A 20,765-nucleotide genomic window follows, 5' to 3' on the forward strand; every position below is an offset into this window, starting at 1 on the left:
GGTACAATGCTAGTTTACTATTGGCTATTGCAAATTGAAATAGCCAATAGTAATGTAGCAATGTATTTCAATGGGAATTTTTTTTTCTGTTCTGACATCATTCCGTGTCAGAATAAATAAAAAAAAGAAACGGCAGTGTTTCTCTCCTGGGCGGCCGGGAGTGGGAAGCTCCCAGAGCGCCCGGGAGAGTTTTTTTTTTCTTTTTTTTTTGACGGCAGCAGAGCCGCTGGACAATAGGAAACTATTGGGCGGAGCTAGCTGTCACTGCTAGCTCCGCACAATCATTTTCTATTTACTTTTTTAACAATTTTTACCTCTGAGGGACCGAGCAGAACAGCCGAGCCAAATGCCGCACAGCGGCATTCGGCTATTCACTCACTGCTGTTCGGCATCTATAAGAATCAACTCCTTCTGCACTTCGGGTCGGCCGAACATGCTGAGCATGTTCGGCTGATCCGAAGCCACACGAAGCAAGCCGACGTACGGCTGATTTCAGCCGATGTACGGCGAAATCAGCCGTACCAGCCTGAAGTGAATAGCCGAACAGTGTTCGGCTCACTTCACTTCAGGTCGGTCATTCACTCGGCTGCCTACGGCACCTTAGTGAATAGACCCCTATGTTGCAAATTCATAGTCCTGTCCTCTACACATTATACACTATAAAGTATATTACTTATGTGACCGGAGCCCTTTATACACTATTTTGCATATTACATAGTTCTGACTGCTGCAATGTGTACAATATGTTGTACATTATATGGTCTTGATTCCTGAACTCTGTATGCTTTCATGCAAATCCTATCCTATTAATGCCTCTTCTCGCAATAGAAAAGCCTGCACAAACACAGTTTTATAGTAAATACGCCCGTCTTAGAGATGTTTGTTTACAATGGATCATATGGACAATGTATATTTATGTAGTTCTTACACAAATAAAATAAAAATGAAAGCCATCCTTACCATTTTGTTCTGCGATATTAATAGAGGTCATAGCTATAAGCATTTCACCGGAAGTCCTGATCTCACAAATATAGTCTCCATTGTCACTAACAGTGAGATTGTTTAAGCGCAGACTGTATTCTTCTAGTTTATGTACTCTGTTTTCATAACCATTTGAAATAACAAATGAAGAACGGTTTAGTGATGTCACAGGGAATTCTGTTGTATTTTTCCTTAAATACAACCTAACTGAACTTTCAGCGGTCACAATTTTACAAGAGCTGCATGGACATTTAATACTGTCCTGTTGGGGTGCTGAAAAGAAAGAAAACATCACTTAAAACCTTTTACACTAGTAATAAAAATCTCCACTGAACAAACAATATCAACTGTAGCCCCCCCCCCGACCCCCAAAAGGCATGTGAGGGGCCCCAGAGGTAGGGTGGGCTGACATTTTGCCTCAGGGAGTCCTTAGCTGGTTGTGAGATGTGAATGTAAAGTTTGGTGCCAGTCACTTCAAGGGTTTTCAAAGATTTTATTCCTCTGACAGCTCTCATGGGAGAGATGGGTGAGGGCTACAGATGCCCATGACAGTAATGACTCCAGACTCACTGACTAATTTTTAGCTTTACAGTGCAGAGAGCCTTTAAGTCGAATGTGGCAACACTGTGTATCACAAACCCTTAGCTGGTTAGCAGACTTCTTCTCATGTTTTTCCAGAAGAATCGCCAGGTCCTTCTGAGGATCCGTCCTTCACTCAGCTTCACCTTCCAGCAGAGTCACTCTCCCTGGTTCTCCTTCCTGGGTTAGCTTCCCCCTTCACTTGCAGGAAAGCTTCAGGCTTCGACACTAGTCCTACATCCATGGCCACTGGAAAGCCTGTCCTGGGCATCAGACCTGGCCAGACTACACAACATGCAGCCTCCCCAAGGCACTCAAAAGGTCAGTTCCAAATATTTATGCCCTTCCCCAACATGCTTACTTGGCAATTAACCTCCTAGTGATTGGCCAAGGAGATGTATAGATTCATCAACCCAGAGTTATTGGATTTTCTTTCTCTATTGATATGAAGACACCCCAGCAGCAGCCAGTAGCAAATAATAACACTGGATTTAGGGGAAACCAAATGACTACAGAACTATCAGCTTAGACTGACACAGTCTAGCAGAACTAAATTTAAGCTTAGGGTAAAGTGGCTACACAACATATCACAAAACATTAGATTTAACAAGTCATAACTGCAACCCCCTTTAAAACCCAAGAAAAGGTGGACATGAAATTATTTACTCAACTATCGCCCTTTTTGATTGCTTAGCAAATTATCGATGAGGCATGCTGTATATAAAGCAGTTATTGGCCTATTTAATTTCATGGTCAGCTTCCCTTTACTTATCCACAGACTGGAAACATTTAAACTAAAAGTTTGATTGCAAGTCATGCCTATAATTTGACCTCAACTTTTGTGCAGACATGCTGGAAAAGCAATAAGCAAGCCATCTTGCTTATTTGGAAAGTCCTGTACAGAATGAGTTTAGTTGTGATGTTAGCAACCAACAGAATTTTAACATCTTGGCTTTAGATGCAATTTAAGTTTGTTTTAGCTAGTCTAGCCTTATTCCTCAATACCTAATGTTGTCATGCTTGGTCCTCTCTAACCTGAACTTAGCCTAACAGGAATTCTATAGCCTGATATAAAAAACGAACATGATCCTGAGTGTTATGCCTTATTCTCTGATGGTTAAAGGTAGGGATGCACCGATACTTTGAGTACCAGATACTTGCCATTTTCATGAGAACTACCAAGGTTGCAGCGGTTGCAGCTGGAACCTGGCTCTGGCGCTCCACCGCTGTCCTGAAATCATTAGTCTGTTCTAGAAAAACTGTCACATGGCAAATAAAAATGTATCAGTACTTGTATCTGTAAGTACTTGGGCAATTATCAGTATCCGTACTTGCAAAAATGGTATCGGTGCATCCCTTATATATTTATAAAAACAAAATCGTACATTAAAACAGATGTACAAATCCCAGGAGCTCCGTGTGCTCCTTACAAATCACAGATGCCTCCTAACTTTTGAATTTTTCTCTAGTCTAGTTTTGGAGCTGGAATAGTATTTGTACTTGTACCGAGTACTGTACTTGGTATCCTTGCATCCCTAGTTAAAGGCATTGTTATATGGGTTGGCACTGCCTACCTGTCAGTGAGGATGGAAGCTGCAGGGCTTTCATCCTCATCCTTGCTTCCTTATTTAGTGAATCAGTAACCTGGAGCAAGCATGCAAGCTGGTGACACTGAACTACCTAATTCATTCACAGTAGCAGTTTATTTAGGAATGCAAGGATGACAGCTTGCAATTTTGCCTTCAAAAAGAAGTAGGGAATAGCAGATCTAATAAATGTGCAAGTTGTCAAATTCAGCATTTTATTGGCAATACATACCCTCGATTTGCCACACGCCGGTCCAGGTGCTTTGCACCACAGAGTGTTTTATAATGCATTTGTAAGAGTGTTGTTTTAAATTACAGGAAATACATAAACTTGAGGTGCTGATGCCTTGCTGCTTTATGTGGTTGTCCTCATACCATTCGATAGTGACAATATCAGATGGATAGACGTGACTTGCATAGCATTTCAGCTCATCATGGTCCAGTGTATATTCCATTGAGTGTCCAAAGTCTGTAAAACACATGATAGATGAACATTATGAATAAAGTAGTGACACAATACTACCACTAGATCTCAATCGATTTCCGATTAACCAGTTCAGGACCCCCATGCTACACCCCTTCCTGTCCAGGCCATTTTTCAGTGCTGTGATAGTTTGACCGATAATTACTCGGGCATGCAAAACTGTGTAAAAAATTAATTTATATTTTTACGGCTAGAGCTTTCTTTTGGTGATATTAAAAGACCACTTGGATTTTTTTTTTTTACAATATAAAGAAAAAAATTGAAAATGTTACATTCTCTTATAAAACATATCAAATAAATATTCTTTGTGGTACTGGCTTGCATTGGTTCTGGATGACACTGGTTATGGCTGGCACTGGTGTTAAATGACACTGGTACTGGCTGGTAATGGATTCCGCTGGTACTGGATGATCTTGGTTCTCGATTGCACTGGCACTGGTACTAACTAGCAATCAGGAAGCTCTCACCCCTCTCACAACTAATCGATGTGTGAAAGCAAGGGGAGAGATGGTTGCTCTGTGATGCTGTGATTGGTCACAGCGATAATGTGGTACAGAGACATTTTTATTGGCTCTGTACTTTTTTTGTGATCTGCACCAGTGGCAGAACTACCGCTGGTGTAGCCAGTGCCGCTGCACCGGGGCCTGAGGCTGTGCAGGGGCCCAGTGGGTTCCGGTGGGGCATTGCAGGGTCCCGGTGTTAGAACACCGGGGCCCCGCACTGCCGACGAGCTTCTCAGCAAGGGGTGGGAGGTGGAATAGGTAAAGAATTCAAACGATTTGTCGTCTGTTCAAGGTCAGATCGGCATCGCAAATCGTATGTGCAGGAGAACCGATCTGCCCTGGAACAGCTGTTCTGTCCTGAAATGTCACTTCTATCCGACTTTGTGAGTGCGGTGGAATGTGAGATCGCAGTCGGATAGAAATTATATTTCAGGACCAATCAGCTGTTTCAGGGCAGATCGGTTCTCCTACACATACGATCTGCGATGTCGATCTGCCCTGGAACAGCTGTAAAAGCGCTGGAATGCTTCACCTATAGGCAGTCACACATTTCACCGCAAAAAAAACTGGGCGGGATTACGTTAAAACGTGTGACCACGTCGCCGTTCACACATTCTAAAGTAGTCACAAACTTTGATGGAACACTCCATCAGGGGGGTATGGCCAGTACCCATGTGAGGGGTCTGGGCAGCCTGGGGGGCCTCTTACATGGGTATCAACTGTACCGGGGTGGCAGAGGTGACAGGGGAGGGGGTGGAGGAGGCCGGGCCCCAGCAGCAGCAGGTAAGAAGAGTTGGGAGGATGTACAGGGAAAGGGACCCCGATGACCAGACCAGGCCACCTGGGACCCTGCAGAGCCCAACATTGAGAGTCTCAGGTGGGCTATGCAGGATCTATGGTGTGCTCTGCAGGGTCTCAGGTAAGTCCAGCACGCTACTGCAACATTAGAGACTGCTGGGGAGGGGGGCAGGCGGGGGCCAGTGTGATCCGCTCCCGCCCCCCCCCCCCCCGTCTTGGGAGGGGTGGCCTAAGATAAAATCTTGCACCAGGGCCCTTTGGTTATTAGGTCCACCACTGATCTGCACTGTCTATTGACAGTGCGATCACAGTTACTGTGCTGATGTGTGTGTGCACAGAATATGAACGGGATTTGAAAATAGCTAACTGCCCTGGGAGGTGTGCCATCTAGCTGTGCAATTACAACAGGCAGACGGAGAGTTGTAGAATTTTTCTTTTTATTATTATTTCAATAAACAGATTCAAGTCATGGACAGATTTATCTGTTGGCATCATATAAAAGTTTAATTGTAAATAGGTATTTATTTTGTCAAGCCCAGTCGAATAAGAGCATGTGCACAGCCATTTAGTGTGTTTTTTAACAGAGACCTTTACTAGTTGTGTATTTTTCCCAACTGTCCTGGATCCCTTGGGATTTTCCCACGAATTTTGTCCTGCCTCTTGGTGCTGGGACTCATTCCAACACTCACAGCAGCTCTATGCAAGTACTGTCAGGCAGAGTGATCTACTATACGACTGTTGTTATTTTCATAGTTCCGGTGATCGATCAAAACTACGAACTTATCGAGTTGTTACCTCGTTTCCTCACAACTACAAAGGTTTTTACACAAAACATGTTGTGCACGAGCGCCATCCACGGCATTGCCCTATAGACATAGACCACAGCAATAAAGTAATAAAATGATGTAGGATGACAGTAAGCCAGCGCGTTCTTTATCTCAGGTGCCCCACTCAAGCGGCGGCCATATTGAGTGGGGCACCGGAGATAAAGAACGTGCTGGCTTACTGTCATCCTACATCATTTTATTACTTTATTGCTGCGGTCTAAGTGTATAGGGCAATGCCGTGGATGGCGCTCGTGCACAACATGTTTTGTGTGCAAACCTCGTAGTTCTGAGGAAACCGGAAGTCATGCGGTCCCACAACTCGATAAGTTCGCACTTTCGACACATCACCGGCACAGATGTCATTGGTCAAAGTGGGGGCAGGGACCCAACTGAGCATGCAGTATGTATTTTGGAGGTTATTTTCAGTTGCTTCAGACTATAACATTGCATTAACGAACACTTTCTTGGAATGTAATTGAGGAGCCTCAAAGGAGTAAGACACTTTACAAAGGTTGTGTATTTGTGTGTCTGAGGCACACAAGATTTTGAGTTGCGATATACAGTACATCTCCTTTGCTCATCCTGAATTAAGTTCTGTATTATTTCTTACCTGCAACATGTAATTTCACTTTATCTTCTTTGTTTCCTGTTCTTGTTCCTACATAGCAGGAATAAGTGTTCTCATCACCTTCCTGCAAATCTCTTAGTTGGAGGGAAGCATTTCCTTTGGCCAGCTCACTTAGGATCAATGAAGTTCGTCCCTTATAGCTTTTGTCTTGTTTTTCCAACATGTTCTGACCTTGATAGTAAGGCCCCGTTCACACCTTTCCGTTTTGTTGGGCGTTCAACGCTCTATGAACGCTCTACAAAACGTACAACCATGAAAATCCCATTGTTTTCTATGGGTATGGTTCACACCTTTCCGTATTTCCGCCCGTCTGAACGCCCTACAAAACGGCTGACGCCCAAACAAGTACATGTACTTCTTTGGGCCGTTTTGGAGGGCGTTTTCCATTGGGATACAGCCAAGTAGCCTTCGGAATCGCACGACGGTCGCGCAATTTTTTTTACCGCGAATCTCGGTAAAAAAAAACGAGTGACGGTCGCGCGACAGATGTGCATGCGTAATACGCCTAGGTGTGAACCAAGCCTAAGTGTGCACTATACGCGAGTCATCGTTCACGATTCTCCAGTGAATGACAACCTCCTCCCCAGGATTAAAAGAACATGGTATGGTGAAATTTTTATGTTGCTCACCCCAAACTGCAACTGTAAAGAGAAAAACCCATGAAAAGGTGGTCAATGCTAATAGCGCTACAATGCTAATGCTGTGCTGGACTTGCTCTTGTTTACAAACAGCTGCATTTTGATGGGTCAGCATTCAGTTGGGTGTTAGCAAGGGTGTCCCTAGACTTTTGTATGTCTGAGGGGGAAAGGGGTGCTGGTGGTGCATGGTCCAGGAAGGGGGGCGGTGCTGGGTGCTGGTGTGGGGGTTTGGCTGGGGGGGGGAGGCGGTCGTGCTGGCGATTAGCTCTCTCTACATCCCACCCAGCTCCCTGACGTCACTGGTTGTCAGGAGCTTGGGGGGACACCAGCCAGAGCATCCCACTCAGCTCCTGGCAACCAATGATGTAATTGAGCTGGGCAGGACACCAGCCAGAGTGTCACAGGTTGCTAAGAGCTCTTAGCAATCAGGGAAACTCTGACCAGAAAGGGGGTGGTATGAGCCAAAGAGATGCACAGATGGAATACACACACAAGAGCAGTTTTACCTGATTTGTATTTCTGTCTATCCAGTAATGAGATTTCCCAGACCTGTTATTGGAGGAGGAGAGATGATGTCACATCCCCACCCCCTCCTCTGCTCCTCCAATAACAGAATGCTTTGTATTCTTTGAGAAAAATAAAATGCATTTTGTGAGTATGGGCAAGTATTGAAGAGGGGCATTGCACTGCTCCAGTCACATCCCTTACTCCCCTCAATGCTGCAAGGTAAGATTCTTAGTTTACAGCAACCCTCCACACATAACATCCATCATCTTAATGATAACTTTCAATGCGGTATGTAAATTATCATTTTTTCCCAGAGTTTGTCTTTAAGCTTAAACAATAATTATACTTTTAGAACACATTGAAGGGCTTTTATAAAGTAAAATAATAATAACATTATGTTCACATCAATATAAAATTGCATACAGCAAAGGATTTGTTACAGTGTTTTGATATTTGCTACCCCTGTGCCTGCAGTTCTGGGAAGCCAGCTGACAGTTTTGCAAACATTTGCAACAGATTTTCCACTGTAGTTAAAGTGTAGGAATAGCCAACACTTTTTTTTCTTAGTTTTGAATACTACATTAAAAAAATCTGGTTATATTTTGCTATCGGTATACCATTAGGGCAATTTTCTTTCACTTGTCCCCAGAAACTCAACAGATAGTTAGAGGAAATCTCCCCAACAAAAGGGAACTTATCCTCTTATAGAATTAGATATCATCACCAATATCCCCACTCAAAGATTTCTCCTCAAATCTTGTTCTGGGGACAACTCCAAAATAGGAGTTTCCCCTTACTTTCCTTCTCGATGATAATGGTCACCAGTAACAATAGAGGGCTAAATCTCCCCAGTTGGGACACAAATAGCAATAAAAAAAATTGGCAGAGGGTCTAATTCTTCCCCACTCTATCCAAAACTAAAGAAAAATAGTTTTTTCTTTTCTATGGATAAACTTTAAGATAGATTTTACGTAAAGAACTCCAGGAAGAAGAAAACATAACCCTTGGCTACCCCCGAACTGCTCGTTTTGATCTAAGGTCTAAAATAAAAAAGATATACTCACCTAAACCTCAGTCCTGTCTGGCTGCTAGACCAGTCTCTGCAGCCTCTTCACTCCTCGAACTTGTAGTATTCGGACATTGGCTTGCTTCCGAAAATGACTGCCTGGCATTACATTTAAACAAATACATTAACAGTAATTTTCAACATTGTCCATTTTAAATTCTCATCTATACCTTCTACTTTTAGTTGCACTGGGAATTCTTTAGATTCTTTTGTTGTTGACAAATAACAGGAATATGTCTGTTCATCACTTTTCTGCAGGTTCTTAAGTTGGAGTGAAGCATTTCCATTCTTGATTTGATCTAAGAACAGTGAGGTTCGTCCCACGTAGCTTGGGTCTTGATCGTCAAATACATCTTTGCCTTCATAATAGCTATGCACATTTTTGCCCTCAAAGGTCCAGTGAATCACTTCAATCTCTCCAGGAGTCAAGGAACAAGGCAAAATGATGACTCCATTTAATTCACCTATAACTTGAGGGGTACCTGTCAAACAAAGAATAGTTCAAGATAGGCGTATTCTCACTTGAATATTTACAAAACAATAATATTTTTCCATGTTAATGGGGATGTAGAATATGAAGTATTTGTATGTGTTCCATGTATTTATTGGTTTAGCCCTTGAATACATTCCTTTGTTCTCTATCTTTCTAATTTAGTAGACATTTTAAGTGCCAGAAACAGCAACATGTTAACAATTATGACAGTTTAAGAATGGAGGTCCTTTCTGAGTTTGAGTATTGTAACAGATTAGATTTTGAATATTAACATCTTCATACACTGTCCTAGTCTTATGATTAATAATGAACATTTCCAACAAGTCCACTCATCTGGTTACTCATCAAGGTTCTATTCTGATGCTTCATGCATTTATCCAGTCATCTACATGTGAAACTCGAATAATTAGAATATCGTGCAAAAGTAATTGCAGTAAGTGCTGCAAAAGGGGCCCAAACCAAGTACTGAGTACATATGCATGAATGGATTTCATAGAATGCTGTGTCAGATTGAAGGTCCACTATCTCTTAAAGCTGTAAGTACTTTTGTCCTCTTTCTGGACTTGGCAGGTCCATGGATGTCCTCTGCCCTAACCCCCTCTCCCAGAAGTGTTCAGTAAGATTCAACAAATTCCTTGTTCTGCATCTAAAAAGGGACTGGTGCCCATGTTCACATTGCTTTACTATTGCTGAGGACCACCCTGCCTCATAAGCCATGGGGACGGGGGGTTGCATCATATGTATATGTTTTTTCAGTCATAACGAAATCTCAAATAACTTATATCAAATTTTTCAGATACCACCCAAAATGCCTTATTATATAAAAACATTTGATCTTTTTTGGCTTGGCCACACCATGCATCCTAGAAGGTGGTTTCTCTCTCCTTTGGTCTACCACTATACCACCATGAACTGGTCCTTGATGTTATACTTAAAGGAGAACTATGACATGAGTGCTTTTCACTCACCTCATAGTTCTAAGCCGACCTGTGACAATGAGACTGTCACAGACCTGTGACGGCACAAGTAGTGTGGGTGCACTATCACCTAAGCACCATTTTATAAGGCGACAGTGTAGTGCTGTCGATTATTGGAGTGTATTTATAAAGATGGCATAGTGACACTAGATGCAATGCACACACAAGAGATGGTTTACTGAGGACCTGGTGGAATCCTAAACTGGCCCTGTGGCTGCCCATCCATGGATGTTTTGAACAGATAGTTTGGGAATGAATCGGTGTTCACTGTTTACATATAATCATTGCAAATGCTCCCGAGGAAGCAGAATATTCCACTTCCGCCTTGAGCACATCCCTTCTGAGAATATTTGTGGTATTGAGAGTATATGTTACAATCTAACAAACATTTGGATGTGCACAATAATACTCATACGGGATAAGAATAATAACACATATGACCATGTTTTGTATGGTTTTCATTAAGTATTTATTTTATGGAATCATATTGACTTGTCAAAATAAAGATCAACTGATTTTATATAATAAGGCATTTTGTGTGGGTTGGTACCTGAAAAGTCCAATATGAGTTTTTCGAGATTTGGTTATTAATGATGTTTGTGGATGTGGTACCCCCCAGTATCCCCTCACCGGTATACAATAGGTTATATATTTTCAGTGAGTACATAGTTTGAGTTATTTTATTCAACAAAAAGCATATTCTAATATCCTGTTAACACTGTCACATGCTTGCATTTTTTGGCTATTGCATAAATATGGAGTAATACAGAGATCTGAATATTAGCCTCTACAAAGAGCTTTTAGTGGATCAGTGTTATTCTGTCTCTCCACACAAGGAGTGCATTGCTTTCAGAGTCAACTCCATAAAAGTGCGTAGTGAGAAGGAGCTGTAAAGCACAACTATTGGGAAGCGCTGCAAAGTAGGAAGCAGAGCCTCCTGTTTGCCTCGAGCTGGCACTTCTGGGTGCCTTTATGTTAAGTTATTTTAAGCTTAGGCTCCCCAGGTGCTCTAATATAAGGATATTTTCTAGATCAATGGTTTGAGAGCTGAAGATGAACTTCAGGCAACTAGAAAGATACAAATTAATGCAGCTCTGTATTCATTATTACACAAATACATTTATTTTATAATGCAAGCAGTGTAGATGATATTTACATTTTACTTGATATCAGTTTAAGTTCCTAAATGGCAGAACCTAGAGGGAGAGGAGCATAAAGTCAGTTGTGCTGCAGTGTGCTAACAAGGGACATGCTGATAGGAGGCAAAAGCCAAATTAACGAGCCATAAGCTCAGCATATTTTGTCAATTACATCACCCAGGATACACAGCCTGTTTGTTGCATTCAGCAGTTGTTTGGAGAGACTTATTTGTGATGGGAATAGAGCAGGAAAAGTGGCAGTAGTATCGGCGAGTCGCCATTCATTGTGATTGACGATGGATCTACATCACTGGTCGACATAATTGACTTTGGATTTACAGTACATCGGAGGATGTTTAATGTTCTACTTTTTTTGAATGAGTAACAAAGGTGTACTGTGTACTCCTTACTCATTTACGTATGGGGAGGACCAAATATCAGGGGGCCCCCTTAGCTGAAACAGGGCATCCAGATTCTGATACGTCAGGACCAAACATATGAGCAAGGTGCATTGCCATTGTGTGTGTGTGTGTGTGTGTAACATGCTCACTGTGCCTTCCCTTCCTGCTCTGCCTGGAAACATGCCTGGATAGGGGTCTTGTATGGATTTTATGTTTTGCTTTGCAAGACAATCTTCTCACATTGCACTCCCCTTACAAATGACTGCTCTTTGGCTAGATGCTGAATAATAACAAAATGGGCACTATGTGAACTGTGCAAACTCCACTTGGTCAACAAGTATCAGCGATTAATTGACTGACAAGGCTGGATTTTTACAGATGACTGCTACCATTACCTAGCTGACTGCACAGGGGTGCCAGCACATTCCACCTCTACATTTTTTATTTTTATGCTCCTTTCCTGCTACTGAATTTGTGCCCAACTAAGAAGAATATGGTCACCAATAACCTCTGCATTCATAGTGATGATGTGAAGATGCTTTTAGCACACTTGATGTAACATCATGATGACAAAATTATGGTAATCAGCATCAAATATTTATTCATACTCACTATGAACAAATGAGAAAAGCCAAAAAAGTTGAAGCAATAACACAATTTTCATAGTTGGTGTGTTCACGCTGCCATTCATTCATAATGGAAAGATTGACCTATAAGAAACAAAATAATAATATATAAATAATAATTTAGTACATATACTAAAATAGTAACAATCTATCTCAGTGACCATGTTTTGAGTAAATACTACATTGCAGTGTTTAACGGAGTGCATGTTTCCTAGTTTGCTCTTTTACATTTTTGTTATTGCATTCAATGATGAGATTGCTGGTCACTAGAGGCAGGTAGGTTAGGCTAAAAGTGAGCTCACTGTTTGAGTAAGACAACTCCCTCATAGGCTTGCATTGTAAGAAGGAGTAGTACAGAAGGAACATTAGGTAGCACTGCCCAGTCTGCTTCTAGCTGGTGCGACCTAGTGTAGTGTACCTTGCCCTAAGCAGGGTGACTCCTTAAATACAGTTCTGCTGAACTGTATCCAGTCTAGCCAATTTGATAGTCTGTGCACATTTGATTTTCTTCACTCGGTTATTGTTTGCATCTGTCTGCTGCTAGGTGTAACCTTGCCACACAGCAGAGCATCCAATAATGTGGTATTATGGATATCTGTGTCTCCCTAGCCAAGCACTAGAAGGTTCATGACCTGTGGTGCATGCTGGGGGAGGACATAAGTATTCAGGGATGACCTTGTGAGAGTCTCCTTCCCCCCCGGGGCCTCTTGTCTGGGGGAGGGTGTGTGATGTGTGTGCTGTCTGACCAGGCCTGTAGCCTCAGGGTAGTCAGGTATGGACCTAGTCGGGGTCTATATCTATCCTGGAATGGAGGGCTAGGGAGGAGCTTCATGTGCTGGAGGTGGCACGGACTTGGACCTCAGAGAGAAGTCTGGTGTCTCACCTAGGGAATTCTCTGCTAGATCTGCTAGCCAGCTAAGGCTCTACAATACACGGTGTTACTGCAGCTGTAACCATTTATCCTCTCTCCCATTTTTGTTGCTTATGGAATTACATATTAGAAAATCCTTAAAGTGACTGCCACCCAATGTTACTTTTACATCCCACAAACTGGCTAAGGACTCATCCATGAGGGGAAATGTTAGCCCACCCTGCTTGTGAAGACCCCCATATGCTCCTAGTGGACAAGGGGGCACTACACTGCATATCTGCATGCCTCTATATTAGGTCCATTTTCAGTTTAAAGGACAACTACCTTTAATACCGTACCTTTAATAAAACCACCTCTGAGTGCAGCCTGCCTGGTATAAAGCTTACTTTCCTCTCTGTACCAGCAATCTTCACGGTACAGCCCTGTCCCACACCTCACAGCTCCTACAAGGAAAATGTACTGGCTGGCATCTCTTCTGACTGTGTATGCGCTTGTCAGGAAGCCAGGCTTGGCCCTTGAGCTCAGAATTCTGCATGGCACCTGTGCACTGCCGGGCGCTTCTGCGCAGGTGTGTGCATGTTTGCTTGCGCATCTCACGGCGTGTGTGCTGACGTGCGCATCTCACGGCGTGCATGCTGACGTGCGCATCTGTGTTGCGCTATATCTTAGTGGACTTTTTCAGACACACATAAATTTGCAAGAGAGACGGAGGTTTTGTTTGTTTGTTGATAGAAACTCGGTTCATACAATGGAAATGGCCAACAATACAGCCCAAACTGGTTTTACACAATAGGGTAGCTTATCCTGTATTGATTTGTATCACAATGGGATGGTGATCATGAATAGTCACGCCTAGCCTGGCCAAGACTCAAATCAAATCTTGACTACTGAGGGCAATTTATGGTACAACGCTGCCACCTAGAGGTGGGAAACTGTATTGCATTTTCCTAAAGGTGAAAGGGGCGTAGCTTCCATTGTTTTAGGCAAGTTTCTCTCAATAAAAAGCCAGTAGCTGAAAGGTCATGGGAGGAGTTCACCAGCACAGCACTTCACAAGACCAGGGTTTCACAGGAGGGGAACAGTACAAGGGCGCTTCACAAGACGAGAGGACTTGCTTCAAGACCAGGATACTGCAACGAGAAGCCATTCTTCCTAGGCCAAGTCCTGCTCATCACGGAATTTATTGGAATCTGCAGCCTAAGCTAAGTACATTTTCAGTGTTTCCCCTCCTGTGAAATCATACATGTACTAGAAGATAGTGTAGTGGGTGCATGTGAATGTTTGTAGCAGCCTGTCTTGTTGATGTATTTGTTTGCTTTTCCTGTAACTAAGTTTGTACACACAGCATTTTCACCAAGTAAAGTACTTTTAATGCTACTGGGTCAGTTTCCTTGAAGTTTACTGCAAGAACAGACAACAAATAGAAAATAAAGTTTTGCCAAGCTTTACAGCTGGGCTCATCCTTGAGATAAGCTTGACGTCTCTGGGATTTGTAGTCCAGAGCATTACAGCATCTCACGGCGTGCATGCTGACGTGCGCATGCGCTTGTTGTGGATTTTCATGCTAAACGGGCTATTTAGGGCTGTGACATTCTAACCTCCAGTGCTGACTGGTCTTCAGCTGTTCCCTGTACCTGTAACCTGAACCCAGCAACATGACTCTGATCTCCTAGTGTTTGACCCGGCTTGGCTATCTATTCTGCTGCTCTTCTGGATTTCCCCGACCTGGGCTTGTTTCTGACCACATTCCTGCCTGCTGCTCTGTACTCCTTGTCTACTGTTCTGGTACCTCGCTGCTCGATAGTTACAGATCTGGCTTGTCTTGGACTTCGTTGCTACCGGCACTTGTGCCTCTCCTGTCCTTGTGCACCTGTTCCACCTCCAGGGGTTCTTGGACTTGAGCTGCAAGAGAGACCTTCCTCGTCAACTCAGACTCCTCTAAGCTACATGGTTCTGACAGCACTCCTCGCATGGAGGCCTCAGACATCCTGAAGAGTACAACTCAACCATAGAAGTGAATGGGGTCAGTCATGTTTGCATGGTAGGAAGAGCAACTGGCCAGGACATTTCGTTGCGAAGGCTTTGTGGTGCCCGTCAGGGACGCACAGTGAAAATTACTGATGGTGGTACTTCTGTACTTCTAGCAGAACTCCAGGGAAAATTATTATTAGCCCTTGCAGTGGGGCTACCCCCGCACTGCAAGGGTTGACTACTTGTTTTGGTCTAGGGAGGAAAATAACAAAGAAATCCTGCCTCAGTGCCAGCCAGCTTTTACAGCATTCCCTCCAGCCTGTCTCCTTCCACGCTGCAGCAATGGAATGCCCCCTGGTGGCATAGAACATGATGATTTAGGGCTTTAGACTGCTGCAGTGAAGGGGGAAGCCAGCTCAGAAGATCAGGTGAATATAACTTTTTTTATCTTACTTTCTCTTTTTTAAACACCAAAATCAATATAAAAACCAGTGCAAATTCACACACAAAAAATAGCATATTAAAGTATACTACAGAACATATATCTACACTCTCAGTTATCTACCTAGATTAATAGAATAACAGAAAACAAACAATGAGGGAAAAAAGAAAAAAAAGGTAAAGTTTTGCAGCGACCAACCTCCGTATAGGGAATAGGGATGACACCCCTCACCTGTTCAGCTATACTTATCAGAGGGTCATTGGAGATCATCCTCCTAGTATACCACGGAGTCAAAAGGAAAGATTGCATACGTTTTCGTGTTGTGATTGTAGGTGAGGAATCAATAAATGATTCCCATACATCAAAAAACTATTGAGTTTGTGTATCCTTATTGAGCATTGTCTTGGCCCAAACATTTTAAAATAAAAACATCAACTTGCTCACAAAAAGAGTTAAAGAAGGTGGTTCAGGATGTATCCATTGATGCAAAATCATTTTCTTTCCCACCAAGGATACAATAGACCAGGGCTCAAAATTTCAAGCCCTGAGCTACTAGCCAGGCCTTAAAAGTTACTCGCCACCAGTTGCCCCACCTAACCCTTACCCTGCCCCGGCCTTAACTCCGCCAGGTCAGTGGTGTGACATAGAGTACAGAGATCAGTAACAACGCGGAGTACAGAGGCCAGCGGTGTGATGCACAGTACTAAGGTCAGCAGTACAGAGGTCAGTAATGTAACTCGGAGTGCAGAGGTCAGCAGTGTTAAGCTGTGGCCATACACCTTACAACCATCGCACCACTTTCGTTGTGTGATGGTTGTAAGGTAATAAAAATTTTGTACGATCTGCTGATCTTGGACAGGCAGATCGTACTTGCGAGGGGAGGGCTTGCTGATGATTGTAGCCGAGGGGAGGGCTTGCTGATGATTGTAATGCTTGCGCACACCAGCCCGTGCTGCTTTCGTCTTCTGAGAATGCCATGAACCCGCCGAAAATTGTACGATTTTTGGCAGGTTTTCCAGAGTGCTTGGAAGACGAATGTCGTGCGACCGTACAGTAGATGCGGCCACACGCTGCCCATACACCTGCCGATTATCGTACTTTGGGGGATCACCCGCGATTATCGTAAGATAATCGTCAGGTGCATGGGCACCTTTACACAGAAAAAACAGGGACTTACAGTGCACAGTTGATCTGATTCAGGTGCTCTCTTCCTCTCCTGGTGGGGGTGTTGGGGGGAGGGTCATCAATGCTGCCTCCATGTAACAAGGTGAAGCCTCCAGCAGCGTAGTTGAGCCTCCTTTCAGTTCCCACACTGCAGAAATGTACAGAAGTCAGCAGGATGACGCACAGCACAGAGTTCAGTAATGTAACGCACAGTCCAGAGGTCAGCGGTAAGGAGGTCAGTAATGTAACGCACAGTACAGAGGTCAGTGGTACAGAGGTCAGTAATGTAACGCACAGTACAGAGGTCAGTGGTACAGAGGTCAGTAATGTAACGCACAGTACAGAGGTCAGTAATAAAGCACAGTTCAAAAGTCAGCAGTGTAAGGCAGAAATAATGCACGGCACAGAAGTCGGCGGTGTAAGGCAGAAATAACATACAGCGCAGCGATCACCAAGAACGCACAGCGCAGCAGTCAGCAAGAACGCACAGCGCAGCAGTCAGCAAGAACGCACAGCGCAGCAGTCAGCAAGAACGCACAACGCAGCGGTCAGCAATAGCACACAGTGCATCGGTCAGCGAGAACGCACAGTGCATCGGTCAGCGAGAGAGCACAGTGCAGCGGTCAGCGAGAGCACGCAGCGGTTAGCGAGAGTGCACGGCGTGCACGGCACAGCGGTCAGCAAGAGCGCACGGCGCAGTGGTCAGCGAGAACGCACAGCGCATCGGTCAGCGAGAACGCACGGCGCAGAGGTCAGCAGTTTAAGGCAGAAATAACAGGGACTTACAGTGCACATGGCTGGTGTGCCCTTTTCTTCTCCTGGTGTGTGTGGGGGGGTACAGCGATCTGTCCTGTCCGACGTGAAGCCACCCTTCAGGTCCCGCACTGTCCTGCCATCCAGCCAATCACAGCTCTGCAGTCTTCCTCCCAGCCTATAGCAGCTAACGTGGGCGGAGGAAGACTGCAGATGACGGACAGCCAGCTGAGCTGAACTTTCTCCCGTCTCTTCTCCTCTTCAGCCGTTGCAGCTATAGAGCGGCCGCAGAGGAGAAGAGAAGGAGGAGAGCTGACCGGGTGATCTTTCTCATACTGCCAGCGGCGCCCGCCTCCCCCCCCTCCCCCTGAAGAAATCAATCAGCAGAGTAGGGACCTGAAGTTTTCCATCAGGTCCACCTCTGTTGATTGACAGCTGGCAGTGGGCGGGTGCAATAGGCAGCCTGTTATTGGCTACTGCAATTTAAAAGAGCCAATAGCATGCTGGCTATTGCGGTCAGCTGCTGGAATGAAGATGATCGCAGACGCCGCGGAGTGGTGAGTAGACTGAAGGGGGGAGAGGGGGGGAACTCACAGACTGTCGGAGGGTTCTCCTTACAGGCTGTGATCGGCAATCTGTCCCCACTGACACAGATCGCTACAGCCTGTAGGGAGAAACTGCTGACAGCAGGGAGAACCTCTGTCCCAGCAGATAACTGTGTGATAACTGTCCCGGGCACAGTTATCTGCTGGGACAGGGATTCCATTGCTCTTGCCTTACGCTAGCGCCGGGACTGCTGTCACTGTTAGCGGGGGAGGGCACACGGGGGGGCAAGTGATAACCTAGGGGGGGGGAATTGCCCCCCCCTTGCCCCCCTGTGACGACGCTGACCATTTCTCTATAAGTGGACGCAGTGATTGTGTTCTGTGCTTTATTTACAGTAGAGCTTGTGGAATGTCAGTAATGGATACATTCGAGAAATAATGAGTCCACTTAGAGAGACCACTAGATTGTTTCGCAATTCGCATATTATAAATTTTTTATTTTATTCCCTAGACACAAATGAGCACTTAACCCTTGCAGTACAAGGGTAGCTCCACTGCCAGGGATAATAATAATATTCCCCAGACTTCTTTTTAAGAGTTATCCTTTAGGTATGCAAAGCAGAAAGCAGAGCCTGTGTTTATGGTGAGCAAATATAGCTGCCCCGATGTATGTACATATATACCGTATTTTTCGGTTCATAACACGCACCTGACCATAAGACGCGTGACAGCTGAGACAGGTGACGCTGTGATTACAGTGCCACGGTCTCCATGATCACACAGAGCAGACGAAGAACGGACGTTCTTCGTCTGCTCTACGGGCTCTATGGTGAGCTCCTATGCAGTGGTCACGGGTCCCCCAGAGGAGCGGGTGACCCCGAAAACCACGGCGGGGAAGGGGGGGGGGTTTGTATACAGGATCGGCGCTGCTCATTTCATACAAGTGATCTCATCAGATCACTTGTATGAAAACGAGCGGCGGCTCCACACTATACATTTAGCTCTGCTTGTCAGGAGCAGGGCTAAATGTACAAAAAAACTAATCGCCGGCGCCTGAAACTGCACGTCCCGGGCGTCGGGCGATAAGAATTCCTTCAGCATGTATATATATGCGCACCAATACTAGTATCGGTGCCGATACCGAGTATTTGGGTGAGTACTCGCCCAAATGCTCCAATACCTACCCCATAGGGTTGCCACCTATCCAGGATTCACCCGAACAGTCTGGTTTTGAATGCTGTGACCGGGTTTCATGGCAGCAGAAACCCGGACACAAGATGTCAGGCAGACATGGGCAACCAAAATTAAGCTGGGGCTACTGGCCCCGCACCGAAAATAGTCTCAACTGTGATATTTACATATGAATGGGCGTCACTATTTACATATAAATAAGCTATTCTCCCAAAAAAATATCCAAACGTCGATAGAGTGTTCGGGTTTCGCTTGAAGAAAAGGTGGCAACCCTACTACCCCGGAAAGTGGAAGTTGCCTCGCAGTGCCGCGAGGGAGCATGGAGCTGGCTTCGTGACCAATCAGGTCATCCTGATAATCTGGGCCCACAGTTGAGTTATTTTGAGGGGACAGCAAATATACACTGATATACAAGCAATACACTCACTACTTTACATTGTAGCAAAGTGTCATTTCTTCAGTGTTGTCACATGAAATTATATAATAAAAAGTTTACAAAAATGTGAGGGGTGTACTCACTTCTGTGAGATACTGTATATATATATCACGGAAGATTGTTTACTTACCTGTCCTTAATCTTCCTTTCCTGGGGCATCCACGGCAGCACACAATGGGTTAAACTCTGCCCTCAAACCTTGTAGGACAGACACTCTATAATTTTAACCTCCCATCATTCCTAGGACATTCTAATAGTTATTACGAAACACAGGGAGGGAATGTTGTTCTGCCGTGGAACAGGTTAGTAAACAATCTTCTGTTCTCCTGGGATACCACAGCAGCACACAATAGGAAATAATGATCACAAAAAAAAATGGACAGCAGACAACAATTTAATGCTCAATACTGAAAGAGGTTTACAAGTGAGAATTGGAGGCAATGACATTCTTGTCATAAGCTAATGTCGTAAGAGCAGACGGATACACTCTGTAGTGAAAAATGAACGTATAATCCTCAGCCCGAGACAGCAGAACGAGCAGGGCCGGCCTTAGGCCTTTAGGCGCCCTGTGCGAGAAAGCTTTACAGCGCCCCTCAGTGACCACACTCCTCCGTGGCCACACCCTTTAGCAGCCACACCCCCAGTAACCACACCCGTTTCCCCCAATATCTGCACCATTTAAAGACTCCTATTTTGTTAAGCCGCAAAGAAACATTAATAAGTATGATAAAAATAAAACTTTTATATAAAGGTATTAAACTTGTAGGCACAATAGAAGTATTCTTATCAAATAAAACAACAGAAGGCAAACAATAAATGTGAAAATACAATAGAGTCTATAAAAATAAAGTGTCAGTTTGTCATGCCGATCCTTTTTTCAAGTCAGTATATCTAGAAAAATAAAAATAGAAAACAGAACACAGAACCCGGACTACTTGTAAATTAATGAATGACTATATGTCCGAAATATACGAGAAATGTATTCAGGCGACGAGCTTCCCAAGCAATACCTTATTTATAGGCATATTAGCCGGGGACTTCGCAACAGGGAAGGCTGACCCAGAGTGGATAGCCGCAGTAAATTGGCTAGGCAGGGCAAAAAAGGAAACGAAGGAATGCTGAACAGTGCCCATCCTGGTGAGGACAGAAAAAAGAATGA

General features: G+C 44.2%; 1 protein-coding gene across 1 annotated transcript; it reads right to left on the reverse strand.

Annotated features, from left to right (window-relative positions):
• Window positions 1–2,121: 2,121 nt before the first annotated feature.
• Window positions 2,122–13,738, reverse strand: HHLA2 (HERV-H LTR-associating 2). The gene is made up of 6 exons (XM_018565812.1): window positions 13,585–13,738; window positions 8,768–9,079; window positions 6,923–7,027; window positions 6,369–6,557; window positions 3,472–3,615; window positions 2,122–2,135 (listed from the first exon to the last, which is right to left on the reverse strand). The coding sequence occupies exons 1-6, from the start codon at window positions 13,736–13,738 to the stop codon at window positions 2,122–2,124; spliced, it is 918 nt and encodes a 305-aa protein (XP_018421314.1).
• Between the last annotated feature and the right edge of the window lie 7,027 nt (window positions 13,739–20,765).

Source organism: Nanorana parkeri, unplaced genomic scaffold (genome assembly GCF_000935625.1).
Source record: "Nanorana parkeri isolate BGI_ZX_2015 unplaced genomic scaffold, ASM93562v1 scaffold890, whole genome shotgun sequence".
Lineage (NCBI taxonomy): Eukaryota > Metazoa > Chordata > Amphibia > Anura > Dicroglossidae > Nanorana > Nanorana parkeri.

Excerpts from the sequence above, each read along its gene's own strand:
- HHLA2 (XM_018565812.1), bottom strand. The coding sequence starts at position 13,738 with ATGCACGCCGTGAGATGCGCACGTCAGCACACACGCCGTGAGATGCGC. Across the intron at positions 7,028-8,767 it reads AGTGCAACTAAAAGTAGAAG|TTGCAGTTTGGGGTGAGCAA; the intron begins GTATAGATGAGA and ends TTCTCTTTACAG. Across the intron at positions 3,616-6,368 it reads AGTGAAATTACATGTTGCAG|ACTTTGGACACTCAATGGAA; the intron begins GTAAGAAATAAT and ends TGTGTTTTACAG.